Source organism: Trichosurus vulpecula, chromosome 4 (genome assembly GCF_011100635.1).
Source record: "Trichosurus vulpecula isolate mTriVul1 chromosome 4, mTriVul1.pri, whole genome shotgun sequence".
In the NCBI taxonomy this organism is placed as follows: Eukaryota; Metazoa; Chordata; class Mammalia; order Diprotodontia; family Phalangeridae; genus Trichosurus; species Trichosurus vulpecula.
Window position 1 is genome coordinate 192113125 of NC_050576.1, and position 24750 is coordinate 192137874.

At 46.8% G+C, this 24750-nt stretch overlaps 1 protein-coding gene across 3 annotated transcripts; it reads left to right on the forward strand.

Moving 5' to 3' along the window:
* The first annotated feature begins 1332 nt into the window (after positions 1–1332).
* On the forward strand, positions 1333–24516 carry HEXIM2 (HEXIM P-TEFb complex subunit 2). 3 transcript variants are annotated; one of them, XM_036757316.1, is made up of 3 exons: positions 1333–1392; positions 2370–2487; positions 3986–5580. In XM_036757316.1, exon 3 carries the CDS (start codon positions 4064–4066, stop codon positions 4796–4798), a length of 735 nt encoding a protein of 244 aa, XP_036613211.1. In that variant the 5' UTR covers positions 1333–1392; positions 2370–2487; positions 3986–4063; the 3' UTR covers positions 4799–5580. The 3 variants fall into 3 exon arrangements, with proteins under 3 accessions (XP_036613211.1, XP_036613210.1, XP_036613209.1); XM_036757315.1 differs by lacking the exon at positions 1333–1392 and adding an exon at positions 1591–1668; XM_036757314.1 differs by lacking the exon at positions 1333–1392 and adding an exon at positions 24435–24516 and having other exon boundaries at positions 2437–2641; positions 3986–4833.
* The last annotated feature ends 234 nt before the right edge of the window (positions 24517–24750 follow it).

Here is a 24750-nt window from a genome sequence, read left to right on the forward strand (position 1 = left end):
TTTTGTCCCCAGTATTAAAAAGGGGCACACAACCCCCTCCCCGACTTCACTTGTGATTACGTGGGTGGGTGTCAGTTTGGGAAAGGAGGGTACGAGGGAATAAAACTTCAGGGTCCTCCCCTACCCCTCCACCCCCCCCCCCAGCTGGTTCTAAGCAGGAAAGGAGGATGATGTTCTGAGAAAGCTGGGGCTGAACGGGGACGGAGGGGGTGGGGTGGAGGTCCTGCCCCGAGCGCGCTTGGAGATCCCCCAAGCATTGGGTTCCAGAAGCGTTCCAACCACCCCACCCCTTGGCTGGTTCCAGAAGGGTTTCGTGGTAGGGAGGCAGCTGCACTGGGCTGGCGGGCGGGGCCTGGGCGAGGGGCTGCCCCCGGGGACCCTCCCCAGGCCGCTGGGCCCGTCTGTGAGGCCCCGGGGGGGGGGGCGCTACGAGGGCTGGGGGCCCGATCGCGCTTCCCCCCCGCCCGCCGCCCCGCGCCGGGTCGGGGTCCTCTCTGAGGCCCTTGGGTCAATCGGCGGAGGCGCAGGGAGGCCCGGGGCTCCGTGAAGGGAGAGGCCGCAGGCCCGGCCCTGCCCGGGGGTCGGTCCTCCTCCTCCACCCCCCTCTTTCTGCCCCTGGGGGCCGCTCCCCGCCATCCCCCGGAGCAGCCCCCGTTTGGCCAGGCTTCTCCCCGCGCCCGGCCCGCCCCCCCACGGGGGTCCTCTCACAGCGCAGCGACTCCCTCCGCTACCTCCTCCCAGCCCAAAATGGCGGCTGCCCCGGACTCTTCATCGCCCGCCTTCCCGGCCTCCTCCCTTCCCTCCCTTCTCCTCTCCTCCCCTCCCCTCCCCTCCCCACCCTTCCCCTCCCTTCTGGGCCGCGGATCCCTCCGCACGCGCATGCGCCCTAAGCGCGTCCGCCGCCGGTCAGCTTTCTACCCTTCGCTCCCCACCCCCACCCCACTTTCGGATCTATTTCCAGCCCAGGAACGCTTTACTCCATCGATAGGCTCTTGAACTGGGGAAGAGGTGTTCCCGCCTTCGATTCGTCACTAGCGAATGGTGGCAGGGATGGACATAGCGACGAAAGCTCTTGACCAATCAGAGACCCAGGGGCGGTGCGCCCGAACTGGGCCTGCTGGGTTTTGGAGTTCTTAGGGCGTGGTTGTGGAAACGAAAGGGATTCTGTTCCTCTTTTCCTGACTAGAGAAACTACAATCCCCAGCAGGCATCGCGGTTCACGGTCTTCCCACCCCACCCTCGCTCCCCGACGTCCTCGCGCGCTTGCGGCTTGCTGGAGCTCTTGCTGAAGCCGCTGCAAGATACGGGGCTTAGGCAATAGAATTGCAGACAAGAGGCTGCCTCGCCGACGCACTGCCGTTGTCGTGCGTGGCAGCCCTTGGCAACAAATAGGTCAGTTTACGTTCCCAAAGCTCCCATCTCCAACCACCTCGTCATCCTGTAGAATTGAGCCTCACTACCCCTTCCAGGAAATTGTGTGTTTTGGGGGAACGCAGCTACCAAATGCACGGGGTTCTTGCCCCGTCAGTCCGTGCTCCAGTTTCTCCTCCCCCTTCGCTCCACTTCCGGTGCCACGGGCCGGGAGGGAGCGGGACCTGGCCCTTGCAGGCATGGACGCCTTACTCCTGGCCATGTTGGCAATGGGAGAGGCTCGGCTTGCCGGAGAAGGTGGCTTCAGCTTCCTCATCTGTCAGTCCGAAAGAACCGCGGTGGTCACGGAAGCCTCATCAGGGGAAATGTCCCTTTAACAAGGGGGTGTCTATACTGGTCCTCCCTATCGCAGCCAGACCTTGGCCTCGGCCAAGAATCTCATGACATCCCTCTCATCTTGGCCCCGTCTCTCTCTCAGGATCACTGCTCCCCACCCTGCCCTTAGATCCCTCGGTTTGAGTTCATTGACCACCCTCCACCCGGCTCCCTGCCGTTTCTACGTCCTAGAGTGGGGCGGTGGTAACGGTGATGCCCGGCTCCCCTCCCCCGTATCGAAACCTTGGGCGCAGGGAGAAGTGTCGGGTTAGTGTAGGAGTGAGACTGAGATCTCGGTCATCACCTGTCCTGCTTTGTGGCAGATTTTACTCCCACCCCATCCAAGTGTGCTGCAATGAAAGGGTCAGAAGTCCGTAATCCGGGGGTGGGTGTTGGAGATCCGGCCTCGCAGCCCGATCTAAATCGGACCCTTCCTTAGCCCGGAGTGGGGGAGGGAGCTGGACAATAGGAGGACTTCCCTCGGGGCCCCCGGGGGACTAGCCTCAGCCCTGGGCTCTCTTCAGGTTTACCTGCCCCAAAATGGCTTCCCCTCCCCTTGCTCGAGGAGTCCCGGGAGGAGCCCGAGGTTAGGGACGAGGCTTTTGTTCTGTTCTCCTTTCCAGCGAGGACTATCGTAGAGAATCCTCGGAGAGAAAGGAGAGACATCCTCCCCATCGCTGCTCCCAAAACCCCTGGAAGAAGGCGCCTTCGTGCACCTGGGCTAGCCTGGAGAAGACAAAGGTAAGTCAGCTCCTTTCTTGGCAGGGAGTGACCCCGACCCGTGTCCTGATCTCGAATGTCTGGAAGGAACAGACGCTTGGATGATGTGAAGAGCCTAACTATGAGCCCTTGTGATAGGTGGGAAGTAGCAGACCGGTCGCCCCACTTTGTACAGGTATGGGAAAGGTGGCTCAGAAGTCCGTTTTGCATTTAAGGAGAGTTACCTAGGAACCTGGAGATCTAGGCTCAAAGCCAGACTTACTATCAGTGTGACCTTGGGTAAGTCACAGCCCCTCTGAGCTTCAGCTTCCTCTTCTGTAAAATGAGGGATCTGGAGTCTGTGATCTCTTGGGTGTCTGATGTTCCACAATTCCCCTCTTCCTGGGCCCTGCCCACCTCCTTGTAGAGTTCCTAGAGCCAAGTCATCTCCTGATAGGAAACCCCCTCTCCCACCACATACACTTTCCCCCAACCAGCCCAGGGTTCATATTTAATCTCCACTTTGGTGGCGGTATTGGGAGAGGGAAAAAATGTCACAGTAGGGCATTTAGAGAGGTGAGGCTAGCTTGGAGTGAAAGAGCTAGTTTGCATGAGGACTCCTGTCTGGAGGGCTTAGAAAAAGGTGCTGTCCTAATGTCCCCTGCCTGACTTGTTTTTTCCTAAGTGGAGCAGCTCCAAGTTGTCATTGGGAGAGAACCCCTTTGACAGAAACAGGGTCTGTCCCTCTGAGTTCTTTTCTCTTGTGCATGTGAAAGGGTAATTAATATGTTGCAGAGAGCCCTGTGACATCCCCACGCCCCCACATCCCTTCACTCTGTCCTTCTGAAATAGCTCCCCTCCAGCATCCTTAAGGACAAATATAAACCCTTCGCCGGGAGAGAGACATCTCTCAGCATAATCTTGCACGCGTAGGCTTGCACACACAAAATAATATATATGTTGTGCATACAAACATACTTAATGCATGCACACTGTGAATATCCTCATATGCACCTTATATGTTCAATGTACAATGCAGTTCACACCCCTGTACACATTCTCTTCACAGCACCATAAATGAGGGAGGGCCCCCTCATTTGGTAGACTCATGGTTGGCTGAAGAGATTGCTTCCTAGTCTCTCAAACCCACAAAATACCCTTCCTCATCATTTGCCTTCCCCCTTTCCATCCTGGCTTTCCCCACTTACCGCCAAGGAGGATTTTGCTTTAGAATCACCCTTCTTAAAGAAAATGAGAATCTGCCTCCAGCCAACCCAATTTATCTTCTTTTTCTACCCGCAAAAAGAATTTCATAGAAAGGACAGGACTGCCCAGTATGGATTGCCTCTTCCTGCCTGCTGCCTGATTTCTTTTTACAAATTTGTTTGCATTTTTATGTTCCTATTCCTTTTGTATAACATTTGTAGTTTCTGAATGCCCCCTTGCACTTAGCTGTCCTTCCCTACCCTAGGGCCACAGCCCAGTGAGTGGCTAATTGTCTAATCTCTCACACTTCCCTTTCTTTTCTCCTTAATCTTAGAACTCTGGGATCTCTTCCACCCCCAGTGTACCACTTAAGCCTTCTGACCCTGGTGGCCGTAGGCCCCTGACCCCTGGGATGGACAGCCCATTGGAGTGGAAGAAGCCAGTAAGGACCAACAATGGCAGCAAGGGACAGAACGGGATATCCCAGGCAGAGAGCCCAGGTTGTGGCTCTGCTGAGGCGCTGGGTCGGAGGAAGCATAGACGGCGGTCTTCAAAACGAAAAAGGCATGGTTGGAGGCCCTACCTGGAGCTGAGCTGGGCAGAGAAGCAGCAGCGAGATGAGCAACAAAGCCAGCGAGCCTCCAGGGTTCGAGAGGAGATGTTTGCCAAGGGGCAGGCTGTGGCCCCCTACAATACCACTCAGTTCCTGATGGATGACCATGACCTGGAGGAACCAGACCTAGGTAACCCCCAGGGGGTACCCCACCAGGGTTCTGGATGGGAGGAGGAAGATGAGGAGGGTGAGGGACCTGGGGACATTGATGGTCTAGGGAAGGCCCAGGGCGAGTTCCTCCAAAGAGACTTCTCAGAAGCCTATGAGCACTACCATGTGGAGAGCCTGCAGGGCCGAAGTAAAGAGGAACTGGTACGGGACTACTTAGAGCTGGAGAAACGGCTCTCCTGGGCTGAGGAGGAAACATGGAAACTGCAACAGCAGCGAAACCTGCTGGGTCCTCATCCCTGGTACCGTGCCCGGGAACTGGCAGCTGAAGTGGAGCGACTGAAGATGGAGAACCAGAGGCTTCGACGGGAGAACGAAATGTGGGGCCGAGAGGGCGAGAGCCCTAGGGAGAATCTGGGCATCTAAGGGAGCCCTTTCCTAACCTCTCCCCAGCCCCCCAGGTAGGACACTAGAGGGCTTCTAGCAAAGGTGGGAGGGTGGGGCAAGGAGAAGACATTCTTTCTATACTCATTTCACCTGCCCAACCCTGCATCCAAGGAGAGTTGCACCATCTGTGTTCCTGGGAAGCCCTGCCCTCAAAATCTGGGACTCAAGGCCTAGCTCTGGACAGAGACCACTAAGAACAAAGTTCCAGGTTTGAACTTCTCTATCTTCCCCTAGCATGCTGCCCCAGAGTAGAAGCTCCATGAGGATGAGTTAAGTTTATTTTTTTGCTGTCCGTTGTTTTTTTCTTTGGTAAATTAAAAAGTCTTGATGAGGGCAAAGAGGAATGGGGTAGATATTACAACATAGAGTCTGGAGGGACCCCTCAGATATCCTTGTGAGATGGAGAGACCTTTAGGGGAAAGACATTGGGTTGGTGCCCTATCTCCTCCAATTGGAAGGAGCAGAGTGTGAAAGAAAACCTAGACCCAACTTGTCACCCCTCCAGGTGGGATGAGAATTATTCAGCTGGGGCCCCACCTGAGTCTCCAAGGAGATACGACGTTCTCTGAGCTAATAGATAGTCGGGCTGAGAGTTAAGGGACTTTGGACCATTATCACTCACATCCCAAGATAGAACAGTAACCTCTCTTAGGTGACAGAGAGAAACCTACATGATGGCCTGCTCCATCCCATCCTCCCACCTCCGTTGTTCCTTCAAGAAAATGGAGCTGACAGCAGAACCCTTGTACTAGGCAGTAATGATAGCTAGTGTTTATATAGTGCTGGGCTAAGCACCTTACAAATACTGTCCTCTTTGATCATCACAATATCTCTGGGAGATAGATGCTGTTATAATCTCCATTTTACAGATAAGAAAATTGAGGCAAACAGCAGTTAAGTGAGTTGCCCTGGGTCACATAACTAGTAAGTGTCTTGAGTCAGAATTTGAATTCAGGTCTTCCTAACTCCAGGCCCAGCATTCTATCCACTGTGCCACCTAGCTGCCAGCTATGCAAGAATAGGATAAGCTGGGTGGCCTGGACATCCAATCTTGCCCTCACCGTGACCTTTCCTCGACCTCACCCTTAGCATTTTGGGATTCCATGTGTATTTTATATTCCCTGCCTTCTGACATGTTTTTTAAATAGTAGGTACCTAGGAAATGAGAGAAGCCGTAGAAAAGGCAATATATTCAACAGAAGTAGAGGAGGAGCTGATATCCATCCCCCAAGTCAATCAGCAAACATTTGTTAAGTGCCTACTGTGTGCCAGGCATTGAGGATGCAAATGCAGTGAATGAAACATTCTCTTCTGGCAAAGATCCTGACATTTTCTTGGAGAAGGTCCTTTGTCAGATATGAACTGTAAGGGCAGTATTTTGTTCTGAGTTGAATGGGCAGAGTTGGGCCGTGTGCTGGCTATTTTGACTATCCCAGGATCAGCCCTGCTCATCTTGTCTGAATCAGCGTACGTGATTGAGGTTGAAGGGAATGGGAGGAAACAGCAAGGTTATAGCGGGGGTTTCTTCCTTAGGTCCAGCTCAGGTGATTTTGGGGGCTTAGGGCAGGGGAGCAGCGAAAACAAGGTCCTCCTTTCACCTCTGAGATCTGGTAATGGACTCAAGCCTTCAGCCCCTTCAGGCAGAGAGCTGCGGGGAGGGGCCAAATCCAATGCTCTCAATTTATAGGTGAGGAAACTGAAGCCCACCAAGCTTAAATGACTTGTCCAAGGTCACACAGGCAGTAAGTGGCACCAGGATTTGAACCCTAGTTCCCTGATGCTAAATCAAATGCTCCTTCCACAATTCCTTCAAGGCTTATGTAATGATCCTTTGAGAAACAGAATGAGGAATCAGCCTATTCATGGGTGAACTCTCAGGTTCACATTATTCCCCTACTCTAGCCAAAGCAGGAGATAAACCAGACTCAGTTCAGGCCAAATTGTACAAGCCCCCCTCCCCCCCATAAAGTCCCTGAAGGGGATTGCCTTCTCCTGAAGGTATCTAGGGAGACTGTGTATTGGGTAGGAGATAGCTCAGAAAAGGGAGGTAGTTGGAATTGCTGACCAGTCAGTGGGTCAACCGACTCCCCCAGGATTTATGCACTGGTCGTGCTGGCCCCACTCTGGCACCTGCCTGGGGCAGGTGGGGGGAAGGGCAGTTTTCAGCACAATACAGTGGTATGGTGACAGAGATTCTCTCACCTGGGAGCAAAGTATCAAAGGTTACCCCCCCCAGGGTTTTCCAGACAAAGCAAAGCTGTGCCCTTGGGAACAAATGCTGGGGGGATTTGTATTCTCCGGTGACAAGTTGCTGGCATGTCTCTGCAGCCATACCTAAACCGAGGACATTACAAAGGGTAGCAGAAGGAAGAAGATATCCCTGAGGGGGTGGGGGATAGAGATGTTACTCTGGGCATTGAAGAAGCGTGTTGGAGGTAGGGACTGCATGGGAGAAGAGTCTATCCTGAAGGATTATGTTTGAAAGAATCTGCCGGAGCTGGGAAGGGAGATTGTTAGGGGAATTAACCGAGGGGATTTAGGGGAGTGTTTGTGGGGTATTAGAAGAGGCCTGTGGATCTAGATGGGTAGGAGGGAAGTGGGGGTGACTGGTGTATATAACCATAGCAGTACCCCAGCCCATGTCTATGTAAGCTTGCTTGTGCCATAAGTGTTACAGGGTCCCCTTTGAATGAAAAGCTTTCATTAGAGCTGGGAGGAGGAAAGGTGAGTTATTTGGACCAGTCCTTAGCAGGGTAGCTGACACAAGGTGAGATTACAGGGAAAGAAGGAACTAGCTTGTTCTTTCTCTGCCTCCCACCTCCAGGCCCACACAAACACTTACCTTCTCTCTAGCTGCCTGAAACAACCCCACTGGGGAGATTGTTAAAGTCCCACCCACCCCCCCCCCCCAGTCATGTTCACTAGCAGAGGCCCTTGTCAGGCTCTTTTCAACCAAATTGTCTTACTTTGAGGAAGGAAGTAAGGAAGGAGGGAGGGGAAGTGTTAGAGGAAGAACAGCTAAGGAAGATCTCCGACCTGAGGAAGAGTCTTAGACTCCCAAGCCTCCCCTTGACGCAGACCAAGCTGATTCTCCCTGTCCTCAGAGTTGAAGGTGAAGCAGAAATAATATTTGACAGATCTGATCTCATGCCTTCCAGGACCCTGATTTTAGGGGCCAGGCCACTTAAAGACAGAATGGGGGGGAAAAACTGAACTGGGGCACTGTCAGACCTTGTAGATTATTATTATGATGGTGTTATTAACCTGAGGTCTACCAGTTGTGGACAGATTTGGGAGTGGGGGGCTGTAAGCTTAGATGGGATTACATTTTTATTTTCATTGGCCTCTAACTAAAATGTAGCATTTCCTTCCATTATTTAAAAACATTATTCTTAGGGGAGGTCCACAGTCGGCCAGAGAGGCCTATAACACAAAAAAGATTAAGAAACCCTGTTGTAGATGGTGCTGGTGGTGAATGGTAATACAGAGTTGGGAGGCAATGAGGGGAGAGTTGGTTTTTTGTTTTTAATACTTTCCTCCTTTTAGAGACATGAGACATGAGATTATCACTACTATAAACTAGCAGAGATGAGTACTCTGAGAGAAGAACATTTAACACCCACCACTGTGAAGATGACCTGATGGTGGCTTTTTTCAAAAATGTTTAGCTAGCTGCTCCACGGGTGGTGAAATGTAAATCGACCCTCATAAATGCAAAGAAAAGCTCTGTAAGCTGAAATAGGGGTCTAAATGAAACTCTTATAAAGTCTTCCTGGGTAAGCACAGCTCAGATTAAGACTGCAACATACTTGGGGTTTTGAAAAATCTTCTGCATCACCGTATCCAGGTCCATCCTCACAACAAACCTGAGAAAGCTAAGTGACTTTGACCAGGGACACATTCAGCAAGGCTCTGACTTAGGTCTTCCTGACTCCCAGAGCTATGTTGTCTTGTTCCAGTGGGGGACCTGAACCACCATCCTAGTTCTCAGTCAGCCCTTGTCTCTACCACCACCTGCCTCATTTTGCCTTTCTCCCCCAATCCAGCACCCTAAAAACGAAGCATGTTATTCCATCCCAGGGAATGTACTGAAGGAAGACCCTGCTCCCCGTACCTCTGGTGATGGAAGCTCCCTCAATGAAATGGGGCTATTGGGGAATTCCACAGAGCTCTAGACCTCATTTTTTCCCCCTTTCTGTCCTCATGCCCTTCCCAGAGAGACACTTTGCTTTCCATGTGCCTGCCCTTCTCAGGCTTAAACTGGGTGGTGTGGGGACTCGAAGCAAGAGAACCCCCAGGATATTTAGATCGAGGGTGCCCCCTCCCGATTCATTTCTAACATCTTAGACCTGTGCTACACTTGGATATGAAAATATCCAGGGAACTTTCATGGGATTGATATCAGATCCCAAAGACTGAGGTCCAGGCCATAGGATTCCTGAACTTTGCAAAGCTCCCAAAGACCACTCTGCCCTAGAGGTTAAACAAATGGAGGTGGGGGAAGGAAGAGACTGGCCCTGGGGGCTCCACATTGACTAAATTGCTTAGGAAGAGAGGAAGAGGGTGGGAAGGAAACAAGGGAGGTTATGGGGGAGGGCGAAAAAGAGATTGTCTTGCCATCCTGGGAGGAATATCAGAAGAGGGACTGTGGGTGGGCATGCGGAGGCAGGTGTGTGAATTCGTAGGCACGGGGCACTCATGCATACACTTGCACACACCAAGTATGGCCAGGGAGGGTACTGGCCCTTTAAGTGGGGGTGCAGGTACAGTCCTGCCTTTTGCCACAAATCGGGGTATACTGGGCATGTGCAAGAGCCTAAGCCCTGGTTGGGAGGGAGGCAAATGGGTTCTACAGAACTGCCTCCCGGCTGCCAGTCCTGACTTCCCCCACCCCCTAGCCTTCTACCTTCCTATCTGGCTGAAAAAGCTGATGCCCTTATCTCTTCCCAGATCCCAGGCCTCAGCTATGCCCACCACTGAGCCAGAGACCCTCTTGGACATTGGGGGTGATGAGACCTCTGATCCATCAAGGACCAGAGAGAAGGCCAATGGTAGCAGCTGCCCAGCAGAGAGTGGCCTCTGTCTTCCAGTTCTTTGGGACTATAGAGATAGAGCTTCACTCTGGCAAACACCCAGTTTCCACCCCTGCCCCCTTCCACCCTGGCAGCCCCTTGCCCCAGGCGCATGTGGCACATGGAATTCATGTACAGGGCCACCTGCCTGAGCACATGCCGTTTCTCATAGGAGTGGGGGAGGGGGCTTCCTCCTTTTCTGCTTTTTTTTTTTCTGAAGTCAGTGAAATGACGTTAGGAGAAACAAACCTATCAGCGCTAAAGCTAAAAAGGCATGGCCCCCCTCTACCACCACCACCACGGGGAGCTTCCAGTCTAAAGCCATAGGGGAATGGATGACAGACGAAAAATGACAGGGGAGGCCCAGAGCTCAGCTGTAGGTATCATCTTTCCAGAACAAGCCTTCTCATCGTGTTCCTCTCCCGATAAAGAACCTACAGTGGCTCCTTATCTGCCATCTGAATCAAATCCAGAGTGCTCAACCCAGGCCCCTCTACCTAATGTCTTACCCCTCCCAACTATCCACAGCCCTAATGCTCTCTGCTGGTGCTTACCCTAGCCGGTCAAACCTGTCCCTATCTATCATCCACGGGCTCAAGCCCTCATGCTGTTCTCCATATTACTCCCCCTACTTTCTCCCATACTCTCTGCCCCTCCTGACTCCCAGCCCTAGAGTTGTGGTATATATACCAGAGCCTGAAGGGACTTTCAAGAACACTTGGTCTAAACCTTTCATTTTGCAGATGACCCAAGGAGAGGAAGTGATTTGCAAAGGGTCACAAGGTCCTTGCTTCCCATTCCCATACCCTTAAACACACATATATACACATATGTTTTGGTCTCCTTCTGTAGAGGACAGGCAGTGCAAGATTCTGAAATGTAGATGTTGAAATTATTCTAGATCACAGACTCTTCGAGGGCAGACACCAGGTCTTGAGTAATATATTTATTGAGTTATCAGCTCAATCGAACTAAGAAACCCCCTCTTTCTGCCACTTCCCTGACCCCCACCTCTCCTGGGACTCTCGTTGCTAAGGTATGCATTTGTTTTGCTCAGCCAGGCATTGTAACTGTGTGCCATCATAAACCCACATCCAAGAAGTCTCCAGGGTGTAGCTGGCTGGAGGGCAGCCCTGATGATTTGAGAATGGAGTGGGGAAAGGGCCCAGCCTACCACTCCCCCACCTTCATCCAGTATCTTACAGCTGTTGGCTTCCTAGCCTTTGATGTTGGTGAACCTTCTTTCTCTTCCTTGGTGCCCCCTTTCCTCCTCAGGGTCCTCCCAAGGACCAGAGGACTTTGTGTGCTTTTTAATTAGTGGAAGCAACAGCCTGAGGCAGGCTGAGCCAAGTAGATGGAGTACTGGATTTGGTTGGAGCCAGAAGACCTAGCCAAAACTTGCTGGTTCTATGACCCCTGTGCACAAAATGTACTTTTTTTTTTTTCTGAACTTATGTTTCCTCACCTGTGAAACAGGGGCAGTTATCCCTGGGGTGTGGAAAATGGCTTTGTCCACCTTAAGTTTCCATAGCAGTGTGGACCATTATAATGATTTCTTTTTCCTAGTCCTGACTCAGGGCAAGTCTTCAAGTCAAGAAGCATTTATTAAGCACCCACTATGTACCAGAGACCTGGAGAAAGAATGGGCAAACCACTCTAGGATCTTTGCCAAAAAAAACCCCAAAATGTGGTCACAAAGAGTCAGACTGAAAACGTACCAGCACCGTAGTAAGTGCTGGGGAATACAAAGAAAGGCAAAAGATGTTCCCCTGATTTCAAAGAGGTCATGGTCCAATGGGGGAGGCAACATATGAACAACCACATAGAAACAAGACTGATGCAGAATAAATTGGAGCTGATCAACAAAGGGGAGGCACTAGCACTAAGGGGGATTGGGAAAGGATTCTGCATAAGGTGGGATTTTAGCTTTGCTTGGAAGGAAGCCAGGAGGTGGAGGTGAAGAGGGGGAGCATTCCAGGCTTGGGGAGAGCTAGTGAAATTTTGGACACTGAATTGGGAGGTGGAGCAGCGAGTCAGAAGCCTGGAAAGGAATGGGAATGAGCACTTATATAGTAGGGCCTACTACGTGCCTGGCACTGTGCTAAGTGCTTTACAAATATTGCCTCATTTGATCACTACAACCCTGGAAGGTTTTAAAAGCCTGTGCATTTGATCTTGGAAATGATAGGGAGCCGCCAAAGTTTATCGAATTAAGAGGGGTGAATGATCAAACCTGCCCTTTAGAAAGATAGCTAAGTGGGGGATGGTCTCAGAGGGAGGAGAGACCTCCAGTGGAAAGAATGCTTGATTTAGAGTCAGCTTGGCTTGGAAGCCCTGCTCTGCCTTCTGGGTGATCTTGGACTAATCACTTTAGCTCTTCAAGGTCCCAGTTTCATCACCTGCAAAATGAAGGCCTTGGACTAGAGGCTTTCTAAGATCTTTCCTTACCAGTGGATTTGGGGTGAGGCTCAGAGGTGGGTGCGTTATGGGCCATTTGCCTAAATTTGCAATGTATTCCTGTCTACGGGATCTTTTCCTGGTGATTTCCTCCGGGCTGTCCTAACCGTTACTTACACTTTGTCATCAATGTTCTCCCTAACCTGACCTGTAATCTCTTTGTATGTATGTATGTGTGTATGTATGCATATATGTGTATTTGGGGAACAGTGCTGCTTAAGCCCTCAGCTCTGAGGACTGGTGGAAGGGAGGGAGGGGGCTGGAAGACAGTCTTCCACCCTGTGCCCTTGGGCCCTGTGCCCTTGTCTCCCACTGGAGATATTATCCGCCTTCTCACTGGGGGGAAGCAGCTCAGCCCCTTTCTCCACCCCTACCCCCCTCCAGGTCAGGAGACAGAAAGGCCATTGTAGACTTGGAGAGAGGAGTGGGGGCAGGCCCAGGCCCCAACTGTTTCTGGCAAAGGGACAGCATGGGCAGCTGGGCCCCGACTGGTTCATCTTCTTTTACTGGCTATACCCGAGAAGATTACATTGGCCTGTCTGTCCATTCCCCCCACCCCCAACCCCTTTATCCTGGCCTACAGCACTCTACCAGAATTGAACTGAAACCTTTGGGGGCCTCATCCTTAGGATAGCACTGTGAGAAAGTGGGCCCAAGAAACTAAGAGGGGGTTTTACTCTGGAGACCATGTACCCTTGAAATCACAATCTTTCCCATTCTGACTCTTTCTGGAACCCCTCTTTCACTCAATATATACTCAGTGAGCCACTTTTTGTAATCCAAAAATCGTTCCAGAGTGAAGAAATCTCCAGGTCCAAGCTGTAGACAAATTAGGTAAATTACAGATACATGAGCTCTTAACTTAGACCAGCTTTGTTGAAGCTTCATTCATTAGTCGGGTTCTAGAAGCAAAACCTCCGAGGTGGAAGGGACCTCGGAACTGTCAGTAGTATCATTGCTTCTGGGCTATCAATCAGCTTTCTTTGCCTGGCCACCACTCCTCTCTGTTTGTTTTACCCTACTAGATTGTAAGTCCAAAGGCAGAGGCTTTCTCACTTTTCTGTTTGTATCTCACTGAACATGTAGTGAGCCCTCAACAAAAGCTCAGAAATCAGTTTGACCAATCGGCACTTGAATAGGAATTCCCTCTTCACCATCCTAAGGCAGAGCCAGCTAGGCTTCACTAAGACCTCCGGTGACAGACAACTCCCTACCCAGTGAGGGATCTATTTATTCATTATCTATTATTCATCGATCTATTTATTTGGGGGGGCGGTACAGTTCTGATTGGTAGGTGGGTTTCTTTGACCAGTTTATCCAAATATATATGCTGCCTCACACTTCCGTTTATTACTTCCAGGCATCCTCCCTGAGGGTGTGTTGATAATGTTCGACAAATGGCTCTCGAGAAAATGTATTCAACCCATCAAGTTTAATCTGAATTATTAACATTTTCTCCATCACTACTTTAAATTTAGACAATAAAACAATAAATCAAACCTTGATTTGTAGTAGTTGTTGATTTCTGAGGTGTAAGTGAAAATTTGACAGCTTCTTGGAGCTATCTCTTGCACACATATGTGACTTATGGGCCCACCTTACCACTCGCCTTGCTCTTACATCCTATGGACCAATGAACTTCCAGAAACCATGCCCCAGGGGCCTTAATGAAATCAGTCTTTGAACTCCCATTTTGGGGCTGGGCTATCCTGATAGGAAAGAGCAAACTCACGTAGATGATATGTCAGCCTGCCCCACCAGACCACACTTCCAGCCACTGTGTACTGGCTGAGTCCTTTCCATCAGCTGTGCTAAAGCCATCGTGCCCATCTCCCAACCCCCTTTCTTGCTCTAGGAACTGTAATTAAGTCAATACTACCATTGCTTCTGGGAAAGGGCCTATCAATCAACTTTCCTAAGGTCTACTCACTATTCCAGTGACTTGCCAGACCAAAAAACACTTTCTTGGCCATCAATCCATTATATGTTTTGTCTCATCCTATTAGAATGTCAGCCTAAAGTACAGAAGCTCTCTCACTTTTATGTTTGTATCTCACTGGGCACATAGTAAGCCCTCAATAAATGCTTTTCACTTATGGCTTCTGGTTCTGTTCTCTGGTGACAAATGAATGAAAGAATGGATGAAAAGCATTTATTAAGGGCCTACTATGTCTCAGGCTCTGTGATCACTGCTGCAGATGCAAATACAAGCAGCCAAGGTGGTCCTTGCTCTTAGTGTGCTTAGAGGAAGACTCATATGTGCACATATACCAACACATACATACATATATAATATATGTAGTTGTTGGTCAGTCGTTTTCAGTCATGTTCAATTTTTTGTGACCCCATTTGGGGTTTTCTCGGCAGAGATACTGGAATGGTTTGCCCTCTCCTTCTGCTCATTATAGATAAGGAAACTGAGGCAAACAGGGTTAAGTGACTCACCCAAGGTCACACAGCTGGTAAGCATTCGAGGCCAGATTTAAACTCAGAAAGATTAGTCTTCCTAATGTCAAGCCCAGCACTCTATCCATTTTGCCACCTGGCTACCTGTATATGTCTAGACACGTATATTTATAGTATATATATATGAATGATGACTAGAGAGAAATGTTTTGGAAATGCAAATGAAAAAGGAGTGATAATGGGAATTATAGGATTAATAATGATTGACATGTTCCTCTTGGGCATAGGATCCTTGACTTTATTACCCATACTGTTCTCAGAACTAGAGTTGGGCAAAGGAGAGTTTGGAAGAATATACTCATAGTTGCATGATAGGAAGGTGACCAGGCAGTAAAACACATCTAATTCTTCTACATAACAGCCTTTCAAACCCTCAAAGATAGCTGTATTGGTGTCTCATTTATGTGTGTCTGTGTATTTGTTTAGTCATTCATTTATTTCCTTCTAGCTTAATTTTTTTCCAATTAATAGCCATTTTATTTTTTTCTACCTCCTACTCCTTCCTACGATTAAACAATCAAAAAAAAAAAAGGAAACCCCTCATAACAAATATGTATAGTTAAAACAGATTCCCACATTGGCCATGTCCAAAAATGTTGCATTTTGCAGGTTAGTCATCTCCGTGGCAGGAATGGGTGGGTGGGGTCATGTGCTTCATCCTGGGTCCTTTGGAATTACAGTTTACCGTTGCATTGGGCATAGTTTTAAAGTCTTTGAAAGTTGCTTTCCTTTACAGTGTAGTCTTCGTGTGAATTGTTCTCTTAAGTCCTTCTGCATCAATTTCATAAAGGTCTTCCCAGTTTTCTATGAAACTGCCCATTTCCATTTTATGGCACAATAATATTCCATTACTCATATACCATCTTTTTCGTCAACTATTTTCTAATTGATGAATGCCCTTTGCATTTCTAGAGCTGCTGTAAATATTTTTATGCATGTATTTTTCCTTTCCTTGATGTGTTTGTGTTCCTACCACAGTCCTTGCCCCAGAATAGACCAGATCCTCTAAAGTTTCCAATAACGGGAAATAGATTGGTGAGACACTGAATAAGTTTCAGCAAGTTGCCAGAGGCATTTAGGTTTTTAAGAGTTTTCTGTTTTCTCCATGTCTCTTGCTCCTGAGAATCACTTCTTTGTTGAGAGTCACCCCCTTTTGGGGGGGGGCAGAGAGAGCAGAAAGACACTTGGCAGGTAGACTGAAGCTCCCCGCCCCACATTTGGCTAAAGTAAACTTTTGGGATTGGGCCCCCTCTACTGCCAGTAGCTGCTGATGGCAGGAGAACTGAGAGCAGCCAGGCTGCACTGGTGAAACCATCAGGGATGTGACTGAGCCTTATAGAGCAGCTTGAGGACCAGCTTGAAGGGTGGCCCAGACTCAGAGTCCAGCCCTGAAACAATTGGAGTGGGCTCAGCAACAGCTGAGAATCTTTTACCCTCCCTGCTTTCCTCCTTTCACTCTCCTAATCTGGGGTCTGAAGCTGGGGGCCTGTACACCAGCACCCCTTTTCTCTTAACCTAGGTTTACAGGCCTAGCTGCAGACAGGATCTCATAAGCCTTTTTCCTGTGATCTTTGAACTTTGGGGGTCTAAGTGCTTCTCGATCAAGCCCTGACAATGTACCCCAGAAAGAAAAGTCAGGAGTCAACAAGTTAATAAGCATTTATTAAGTGCCCACTGTATGTCAGGCACTAGGCTAAGTCCTGGGAATACAAAGAAAGGCAAAAACAGTCTCTACTCTCAAGGAACTCACACCCTCATGAGGAAAACAAAATGTAAATAACTAGGAACATTCAAGATATATACAGAGTAGATTCAGGTAATCCAAAAGGGGAAAGGTCAGAGGTAAACAAGAAAGGCCTCCTAAGGAAAGTGAGAATTGAAGGAAGCCAGAGAAACTAAGAGATAGAAGTGATGAAGCAGAGCATTTCAGGAAGAGTCAGATGAAATGTCCCGTTCACAGAACTACAAGTAAGCCAATGTCAAGAGGTCATCAAGTCTGGGAAAGGGAATCAAGTATTAGGGGTCTTGAAAGTGGAAAGGGTCTGGGAAACTGTTGAGTGGTGGTTCTCCATTTTCCTGGCATTGTTGTTATGTCTAATAAACCATATGGCCACAGGAAATTAAGTGACTAATAAGTGTGTGTGTATCTTTGATTGAGAAGGGAAATTCCAAATGGGGGATGCAGACAGAGCCATAGATTATTCCTATAACTTTCCAGTAATTCTGAGTTATATTTTATCATCCACTACTCTGACATTTGGGAGGCTCACACACATGCACCAGCAAGGAAGAAACTCAACCAGACTACATGCTTGGTGACTTGAGTATAGCATTGCTGGGAAAGACCAATCCAATTTTATACTCCATCACTAGGTAATTAATAAAGTGACATCCTTGCCTTTTGTAGGCTTAAGTGAACAAGTAGATATGGGCTGCTATCCCTGCTATTGTATTCCAGGTGTCCCATGCAGCCCACACCTGTGACACATGGCTACCATGTGTGCTGCTCCCCATTTCCAGTTTTCTGGGTTAGTCATCCATAGGTTCTCCAACCAATTCCCAGCATCCTTTCTAGTCCTCCAACTGCACTAGACACTCTCTTCCAGACCAACTCCAGTTTGTTCAGTGGCCCTGTTAACATGCAGCACCCGGACTGGAACGAAGTACTTAGATGTCCTCTGACCAGGGAATCGGTCACCTCCATCACTTTGGATTCTCTGCCTCCCTAAATTCATCTCCAGTTCAAGTTAGCTATTTTCTACTGCCAGGTCATACTGATCTCTCTATCCACTAAAAATCCTCAGGCCTTTTTGCAAATGAAATGATATCTAGTTCTTCCATTCGGTATTTACATAGCTGATTCTGTTACTTCTCAGGTGATTTACTCCTGGTTTTCCTCCCAGTTAGACAAGGACCAAATTGCACCTTTATATTCAATTTTTATTTTCTTTGGTTTTTCTTTTGTAGTTTGATCTTTCCCCCCCACCCCCAAAGTCAAAGTCAGCCATCGGGGGCACTGTTAAGTGTCCACCTCTCAGGTCCAGACACCCGAATCCTTCCTAGTTAAGACTCCTGGTCTTCCTCTTAGAAATGAAATCTCCCTGAACTAGTCTGTCTCCTTCCTGGTGATACAGTCTTCCCTGTGCTTGCTCTCCCGGCTTTTAAGTCTTTCTGTAATGACTGTTCCCTGTGGCTGTTAATGCAGCTCTCTCCCATTTTCTCATGCTTTCTGAACTCCCAGTTCATTTGAAAGCTCTAAGATGCCTTTCATGCCTGCTGCCTGGAGTCCCATATCTAAGGGTTCTGCTCTTGTCATGACCATCATCTAACCCATCTGTCAAACAGCTCTGGCTTAGGACAAACACCAGCATGTCTACAACCCAATTTACATTATGATTATTCATACCCATCCATATGGGGTACTCTTTAAATCCACCTAAATTTTGAGAGGGGGGGAGTTGACACAGGATTCATTATCATTTGTGTACATTTGTAATCCCCTTAGAACAGTTAGCTTAGATCAGTTTTCCGATTTTCGGTATAAAAACCTAACTATTGCTTTCCTTTTTGGTTCCCTCATCACAGTAGAGGTAGGGCTGAAGATAAGAAGGGACCCCAAAGGCGAGAAAGTGAAGGCCCCTTGACCGTTTAAGGTGGGGGTGATTTTTCCAAAGGCAGCCGGGGAAACCTCTGTGACTAGGCCACTGGGATGTTTCCAGGGGCTCAGGCAACAGCTGCTCTCCTTTTCCCCTGCCCCTTACTCGGCTAAAACAGGGCATGTTCCGTTGTCCCCTGAGGGTATCTTGCAGGGAGTGGGGGTGGGGAATCTCTATGGGCTAGTCTCCTATCACCTCTTCAAACATCCTTTCTCATCCCAGTCTCACTGGGGCAGAAAGTATAACAGAGGAGACAATATTAAAAGGGGGAAAACAGCATAGAGTTTATGCACCTTCTGTTCTCCTCCCATTCTCTAGCTCAAGCCAGACCCCTGTGACCCTCATTCCTTCTCCCCACTCTCCCCACGAAGATGGAACTGTGTGTCTCTGAGGGTCGGTCTCTGGGGAAAGGGCCCCTGGCCAAGCCTGGGGGAAGGAAATGGGAGGAGTGAGTGTTTTGAAAATAGCTGGCCTTGGGCCAGGCACTGAAGAGAAAGTCAAACGAGGCTCAGTCCCTTTCTCCAGCCGCCTTCCCTCCCTAATCCCTTCTCCCCTGGGCATCCAACACTGGCAATTTCAAGGGCATAGACCCAGCCCCTAACCCCAAATCTGGGAAGGTGTCAGGCCTTTCGGAGAGGGTGGGAACGTTATGTGCAAATCAGTAGGTAGGCTGTCCCCACCACCCAAGGCCCCCAAGATGGGGGAGCCTAGATCCTTGGGAGAAACTACACAACTCACATTTTGTCTCTAAAACGCCCACATGCTTCTCCCTTCTTCCCCCCATCCCCCCTTCTGTCAGTCTCAGCTCGACACTGACACCTGCTGGCCTTGGCCTTACATTGCAGGAGGAGAAGCCTTCCTCCCAACCCACCCTAGCAAGGGACTGGAGTCAGGGTCCCTCTGGATGCAAGACTATTCAAATCATTGCTCTGAATCCGTGGGACCTCCTCAGCAGTCAGATTAGGAAAGATCAGTGGCTGACCCAAGAGGGAGGGGGTGGCTTCTGTGGCCACTCGAGGAGGAGGAGAAGGTGTTGAGGATGGTGACGTCCACCCTGGTGGCCATTGGGGCCATCAGAGCCACATTGTAGAATCTGGTCATTCTGGTAATTAAGCCAACTGTAGTGAGCATATTTAATGGGAATAAAGTTAGCCTGATTTTTTTTTTGTAAATTTTTAAAATTTTAAACTTAAATACAAAATGAGAAAAGAAAATAAACCCATTGCCATGTATACAGCAGGACCATAAAGAGAAGATTCAATATAACACAATAAATTTCCATTTCAAGAAAGCTGATATAATAAATACTACACATTGTTTTCAAAGCTGCCCAGCTTTTCTTTGCTTCCTTGTTGGTTTTCTTTTGTTCTCTGCTGTGCAGTTTTTACTTTATTTCCCCCCTCCCCTCACTACCCTAAAGAAGGCTACAATTAATTGTGGATATATATATGTGTATCTGTAAACATACACATATATACACATATACACTCATACACATATGTGTAAGACCATGTTATGCTTATTTCCTTCTACCATCTGTTTCCCTGAAGGTGGATAGCATCTTCCCTCATGGGTCCAAGTCTTTTCATGTTTTTCTGAGTCAATCAGGTCATCATTTCCTACACCACAGCAGTATTCCAACCGAATCGCATCCTATCTGAGAGGTTGTCTATGAAATTCTGCCCCCCTCCAATTTTCTGCATTCCTTCTATTCTTGGCTGCATAGGTTTTATTTATACAGTAAACTTTTAATTTAAAATAATCAAAATTATTCATTTTATACTTCAACAATGCTCTCACCGCATGAAATAGCTTAAGGTCTGATATTGCTGAATCTACTTCCTTTGTATCTTTTTTTCCCTGGTTTCTTTGAAGTTGCTGAACTTTCATTCTTCCAAATAAACTTTGTTATTATTTTTTCTAACTCAGTAAAATAATTTTTTTAGTAATTTAATTGGGGTGACATTGAATAAATAGTTATGTAAAATTGCATTTAAAAATTATATTGGCTTTGCCTGTCCATGAACAATAAATATTACTTCAATTATTTAGATCTGAGTTTATTTGTATAAAAATATTTTATTTTATGTTTATGTTCATATGGTTCCTGTGTCTGTTTTGGCAGACATATGCTCAGGTATTTTATACTGTTTAGGTATTTTAAATGATCTAAAACAATATTGATTAATATTGTTGACAAAGTGTAGTTTCTCTGTTTTTCACTTTTGATTAAATTTGTTTTAACTTTAACTTTGTCTGAGATCTTTATTACTATCCCTGTTTTTTTTACCTTGTAAATTCAACTCCTGCCCTTTCTTTTATCTTTGCATATATCTCTCATATATATCCTGACAGCAACATATTGATGAATTCAAATCTTTAATCTGCTCTCCGTTTCCATTTTATGGGTAAATTTGTCCCATTTACATTCTAAGCTACAGTTACTTCTTGTGTATTTTCCTCCTTCCTATTTTTTGTCACTATCCCTCCTCACCCCTCTGCTTTACTTCTACTGGCTATCTTACCCTCCTATACCTTAACCTGTCCACCCCTCTAAGAGTCCCTCCCACCACTATCCCCTTGCCCTCTTATTTCTTTCTGAATGTAGAAGACATTTATACCCTTCTAGATATATATGTTGTTCTCTCTTTAACCCATTCCCAATGAGAGTAAGGTTCCAACACTACCTGCTCTCCCCTCAACTAGCTTCTTCTGTATCAATTTTTCCTTTATGCCTCATTTGTATGAGATAATTACTCCTTTTTATCTCTCCCTACACAGAATTATTTTTTTAGAATCACACCATCATACTCCGCTCAGCCCACACCTTTCTTTCAAATTACCCAAATAATGATGACAATCATAAGAGTACTGCTAATATTTTTACATACACAAGATAAACAATTTGACCTTATTGAGTACTTTAAAATTGGGCTTTAATGTTTACCTTATATTTCTCCTGGATGTTATATGTCAAATTTCCCCTTAAATTCTGGGGATTTTGTCACAAAAACCTGAAAGTCTTTCAGTTCATTAAATGTTTAATTTTTTTTCATTCAGGATTATACTTAACTTTGCAAGTTAGTTTATTAAAGATAAGACTAGGTTTGAATCCTATTTCTACCCCTAAATGGATAAGTCAAATTAGATAGAGTTCTATCTCTTAATGGGTAAGGCACAATGGATAGAGGGCTGGGTTTGGAGTTGAGAAGACCTGAGTTCAAATCCTTCCTTAGGCACTTACTATCAACCAAGTAACCCTGGGTAGGTCATTTAAGCTGCCTGTGTCTTCATCAGTAAAATGAGGGACCTAGTTTAACTCCATGGCCTTTAAAGCTCCTTCTAGCTCCACAGCATCAGAAAGCCTATGATCTTTGACCCTTCTTGAATAATTCCTCTGAAAAATGGTCTAGATGATCTATAAGGTGCCTTTCAATTCTAAAATGCCATTAAGGTCCTTAAGGGTAGTTAGGAATGGTGGCTCGAGAATTTAGGATTTTTAGCTATCCTTCAAGGTCAGGCACCATGTTTTAGGTGGGAAATCAGTATATCATGGGGAAGGAGTATCTAGCTACAGGGATGCTTCTAAGAATTTAGCAAACATTGAAGTTGAGGAAGGGAGGGAGGGGAGACAGACAGACTAGGGGACTAGAGGCAGTTGGGGATGAGTACCTGCGTTAAGGAAAGTACTGGAAAGCTAGGAAGGGGTCAGATCAGGAAGAGTTTCAAATGCCAGAGGGTGTGTGTGTGTGTGCGCGCGTGCGCGTCTGGTATTTGAAATATATGTATGTATAGTATATTCACATATGAACATGCATACATATATACACATGTATGTGTGTATATAATGTATGTATATAATATATGCATATGTGACAATATATAACGTATGCACAGATAATATAATGTATGCATAATGTCTGCAAATATAGAATGTGCACATATAATGTAATATATATGTATATATAATGTAATATATGTAATGTGATGTAATATAGTATTGTATGTAATATAGTACAAATATAGTATATGTATATATAATGTAATATAATATATATAATGTATGTACGTATAATGTATGTATATATTATGTATGTGTGTATGTACATATAGTGTGTATGTGTGTGTATACATATATGTGTATATGTATATATGTATATGTGTACATATATGTATATGTGTGTACACATACATATAGATATAGATATAGATAGATAGATATATAGATATGTGAGTACTGAGATGCCACTGTAGTTTATTGAGTTGTGAGGTAACAGTGTGAGACTCGTGCTTTAGGAAAATCCCTTTGGCAGCTGGGTGGAGAGGGGAGGATTTTGGTGACCGTCTCTCCTGGCTGTTTCAGGAAGGCCCCAGTTAGTCTCCTGACTCCTGGGCCACCTTCTCAACAGCTTCATCTGAAACCTTGCACATTAATCGCCCTAGTTCTGGAGCCATGGTCAGATGAATATTGCTATGATTTATGGAACTATGTGTCCATCTAATCTCCTATGGACCTATTCACCCATCCTGGTGAATTTCAGGACTAAAGTGCCTCTCCCTGACCTTGACTCACCTTATGTGTAGTCTTCCCATCACAATGTGCCCTCCTAGAGGGCTGGGAGCTTTGCATTTGTATTTCTAGTTCTTAATTCGGTGCTTAGTAAGCACTTAATACGTATTTTTTCATTCAGTCATTCTCCTTCCCTCCTCCAAACTTGCCTTTGTCTGTGGAAGATACCATGAGCAACCTTCTAATTACCCAGATCCATCCTTAACTTCTCCCTCACCCTCATCCCTCCATACCAGTCAGTTTCTGTCTTAATAGTTTTACCCACAGACTTCCATCCTCTCATAACATTCTTACAAAAGGCTCCTAACTAAATTCCTGACTTCTACCTTCTCCCATCCTTTCACACAGTTGCCAAAATAAAACCCCCTAAAGCACAAATAAGATTGAGTCACTCGCCTGCTCAAGAATATTGAGTGGCTCCCTATTATCTCTAGGATAAACATCTCAGTTTGGCACTTAAAGATTCTCATGGCCTTTCCAGACTCCTTGCATGTTACTCTCACACATTCTGTGTTCCAGCCAAATTGGGCTGCTTTTTGCTATTTTCTGAACTTGGAACTTGATCTCCTGCCCCAGTGCCTCTGCACAGGCTTCTTCCCATGCCTGGAATGCACTCTTTCCTCCTCTCCACCTCTTAGGAGACCTCTCTGGTCTCCTTCCAGGCTCAGCTTATGTTCTACCTCCTATGGGAATCCTTTCCTGATCCACTTAGTCATTAAGGCTCTCCCTTCCCTCCTCAAATAATCATGTATATGCTTATCTGTTTACATTTATCCATAATCTCTGTGAAGGGAGGGATTGGTTTTGTTTTGGTTTTGATTTTGACTTTGTATACTGCATCATCTATTCCAGAGCCGTGTATGTGGTAGGTGTTTTCAAAATAAATTCTTGATAGATTGCGCTGGATAGGGGTGTAGAGAAAGGGCTGGGGACAAATCATAAATAAGCCAATGCAGCTGGTGCATTGATATTCACAAGCCCTGGTTAGAGTTTTTTGTTTTTTTATTTGCAGGGGGGAGGGCAGGGTAATTGGGGTTAAGTCCTGATTAGAGTTTTACAGAGATCCCAAGGGGAGGAGAGGTGTCCTCCTACCAGGTCATTGCTACTTCTGGGATCCCTGGAGGTCTGTCTAGCAAAGGCTGCAGGACGGCCCTCTTCTCTGTCTCTCTCTGCCCAGACTCATAAGAGGGACTGATGGGCATCAGAAAACCAATATAGCACGGGCCCTGGAGTCAGGAGGACCTGAGTTCAAATGTGGCTTCAGACACTGGACACACTAGCTGTGTGACCATGGGCAAGTCACTTAACTCCAATTGCCCTGCCTTCCCCCCTCAAAAAAAAAAAAAGAAAGAAAACCAGTATGACAGTTTCTAATATAAAAATCTCTTTTCCAGTAAGAAAGTCAACTTGAGAAATCAAGTAAAGATCGCAAGGCTGTTCTATGAACATAAGTGATCAGGACTATGAAGGGACTTAGAGGTAGTCCTGCCTAAGATGGGAGCCACCAAGGTGAGTAAGTAAAGACACTGTCTTTGCCTCAGCCCTTACATCTTACTTTTCTGTGTTCCCAAGACCTCTTTCTTGCAATGCTTCTGATTGTATCAAAGTCTAAAATTAAACTATAGCGACAATTTATACAATGATTTAAGGTTTACAAAGTGTTTTACAAATATTTTCTCATTTGATGCTTACAACAACCCTGGGAGAGAG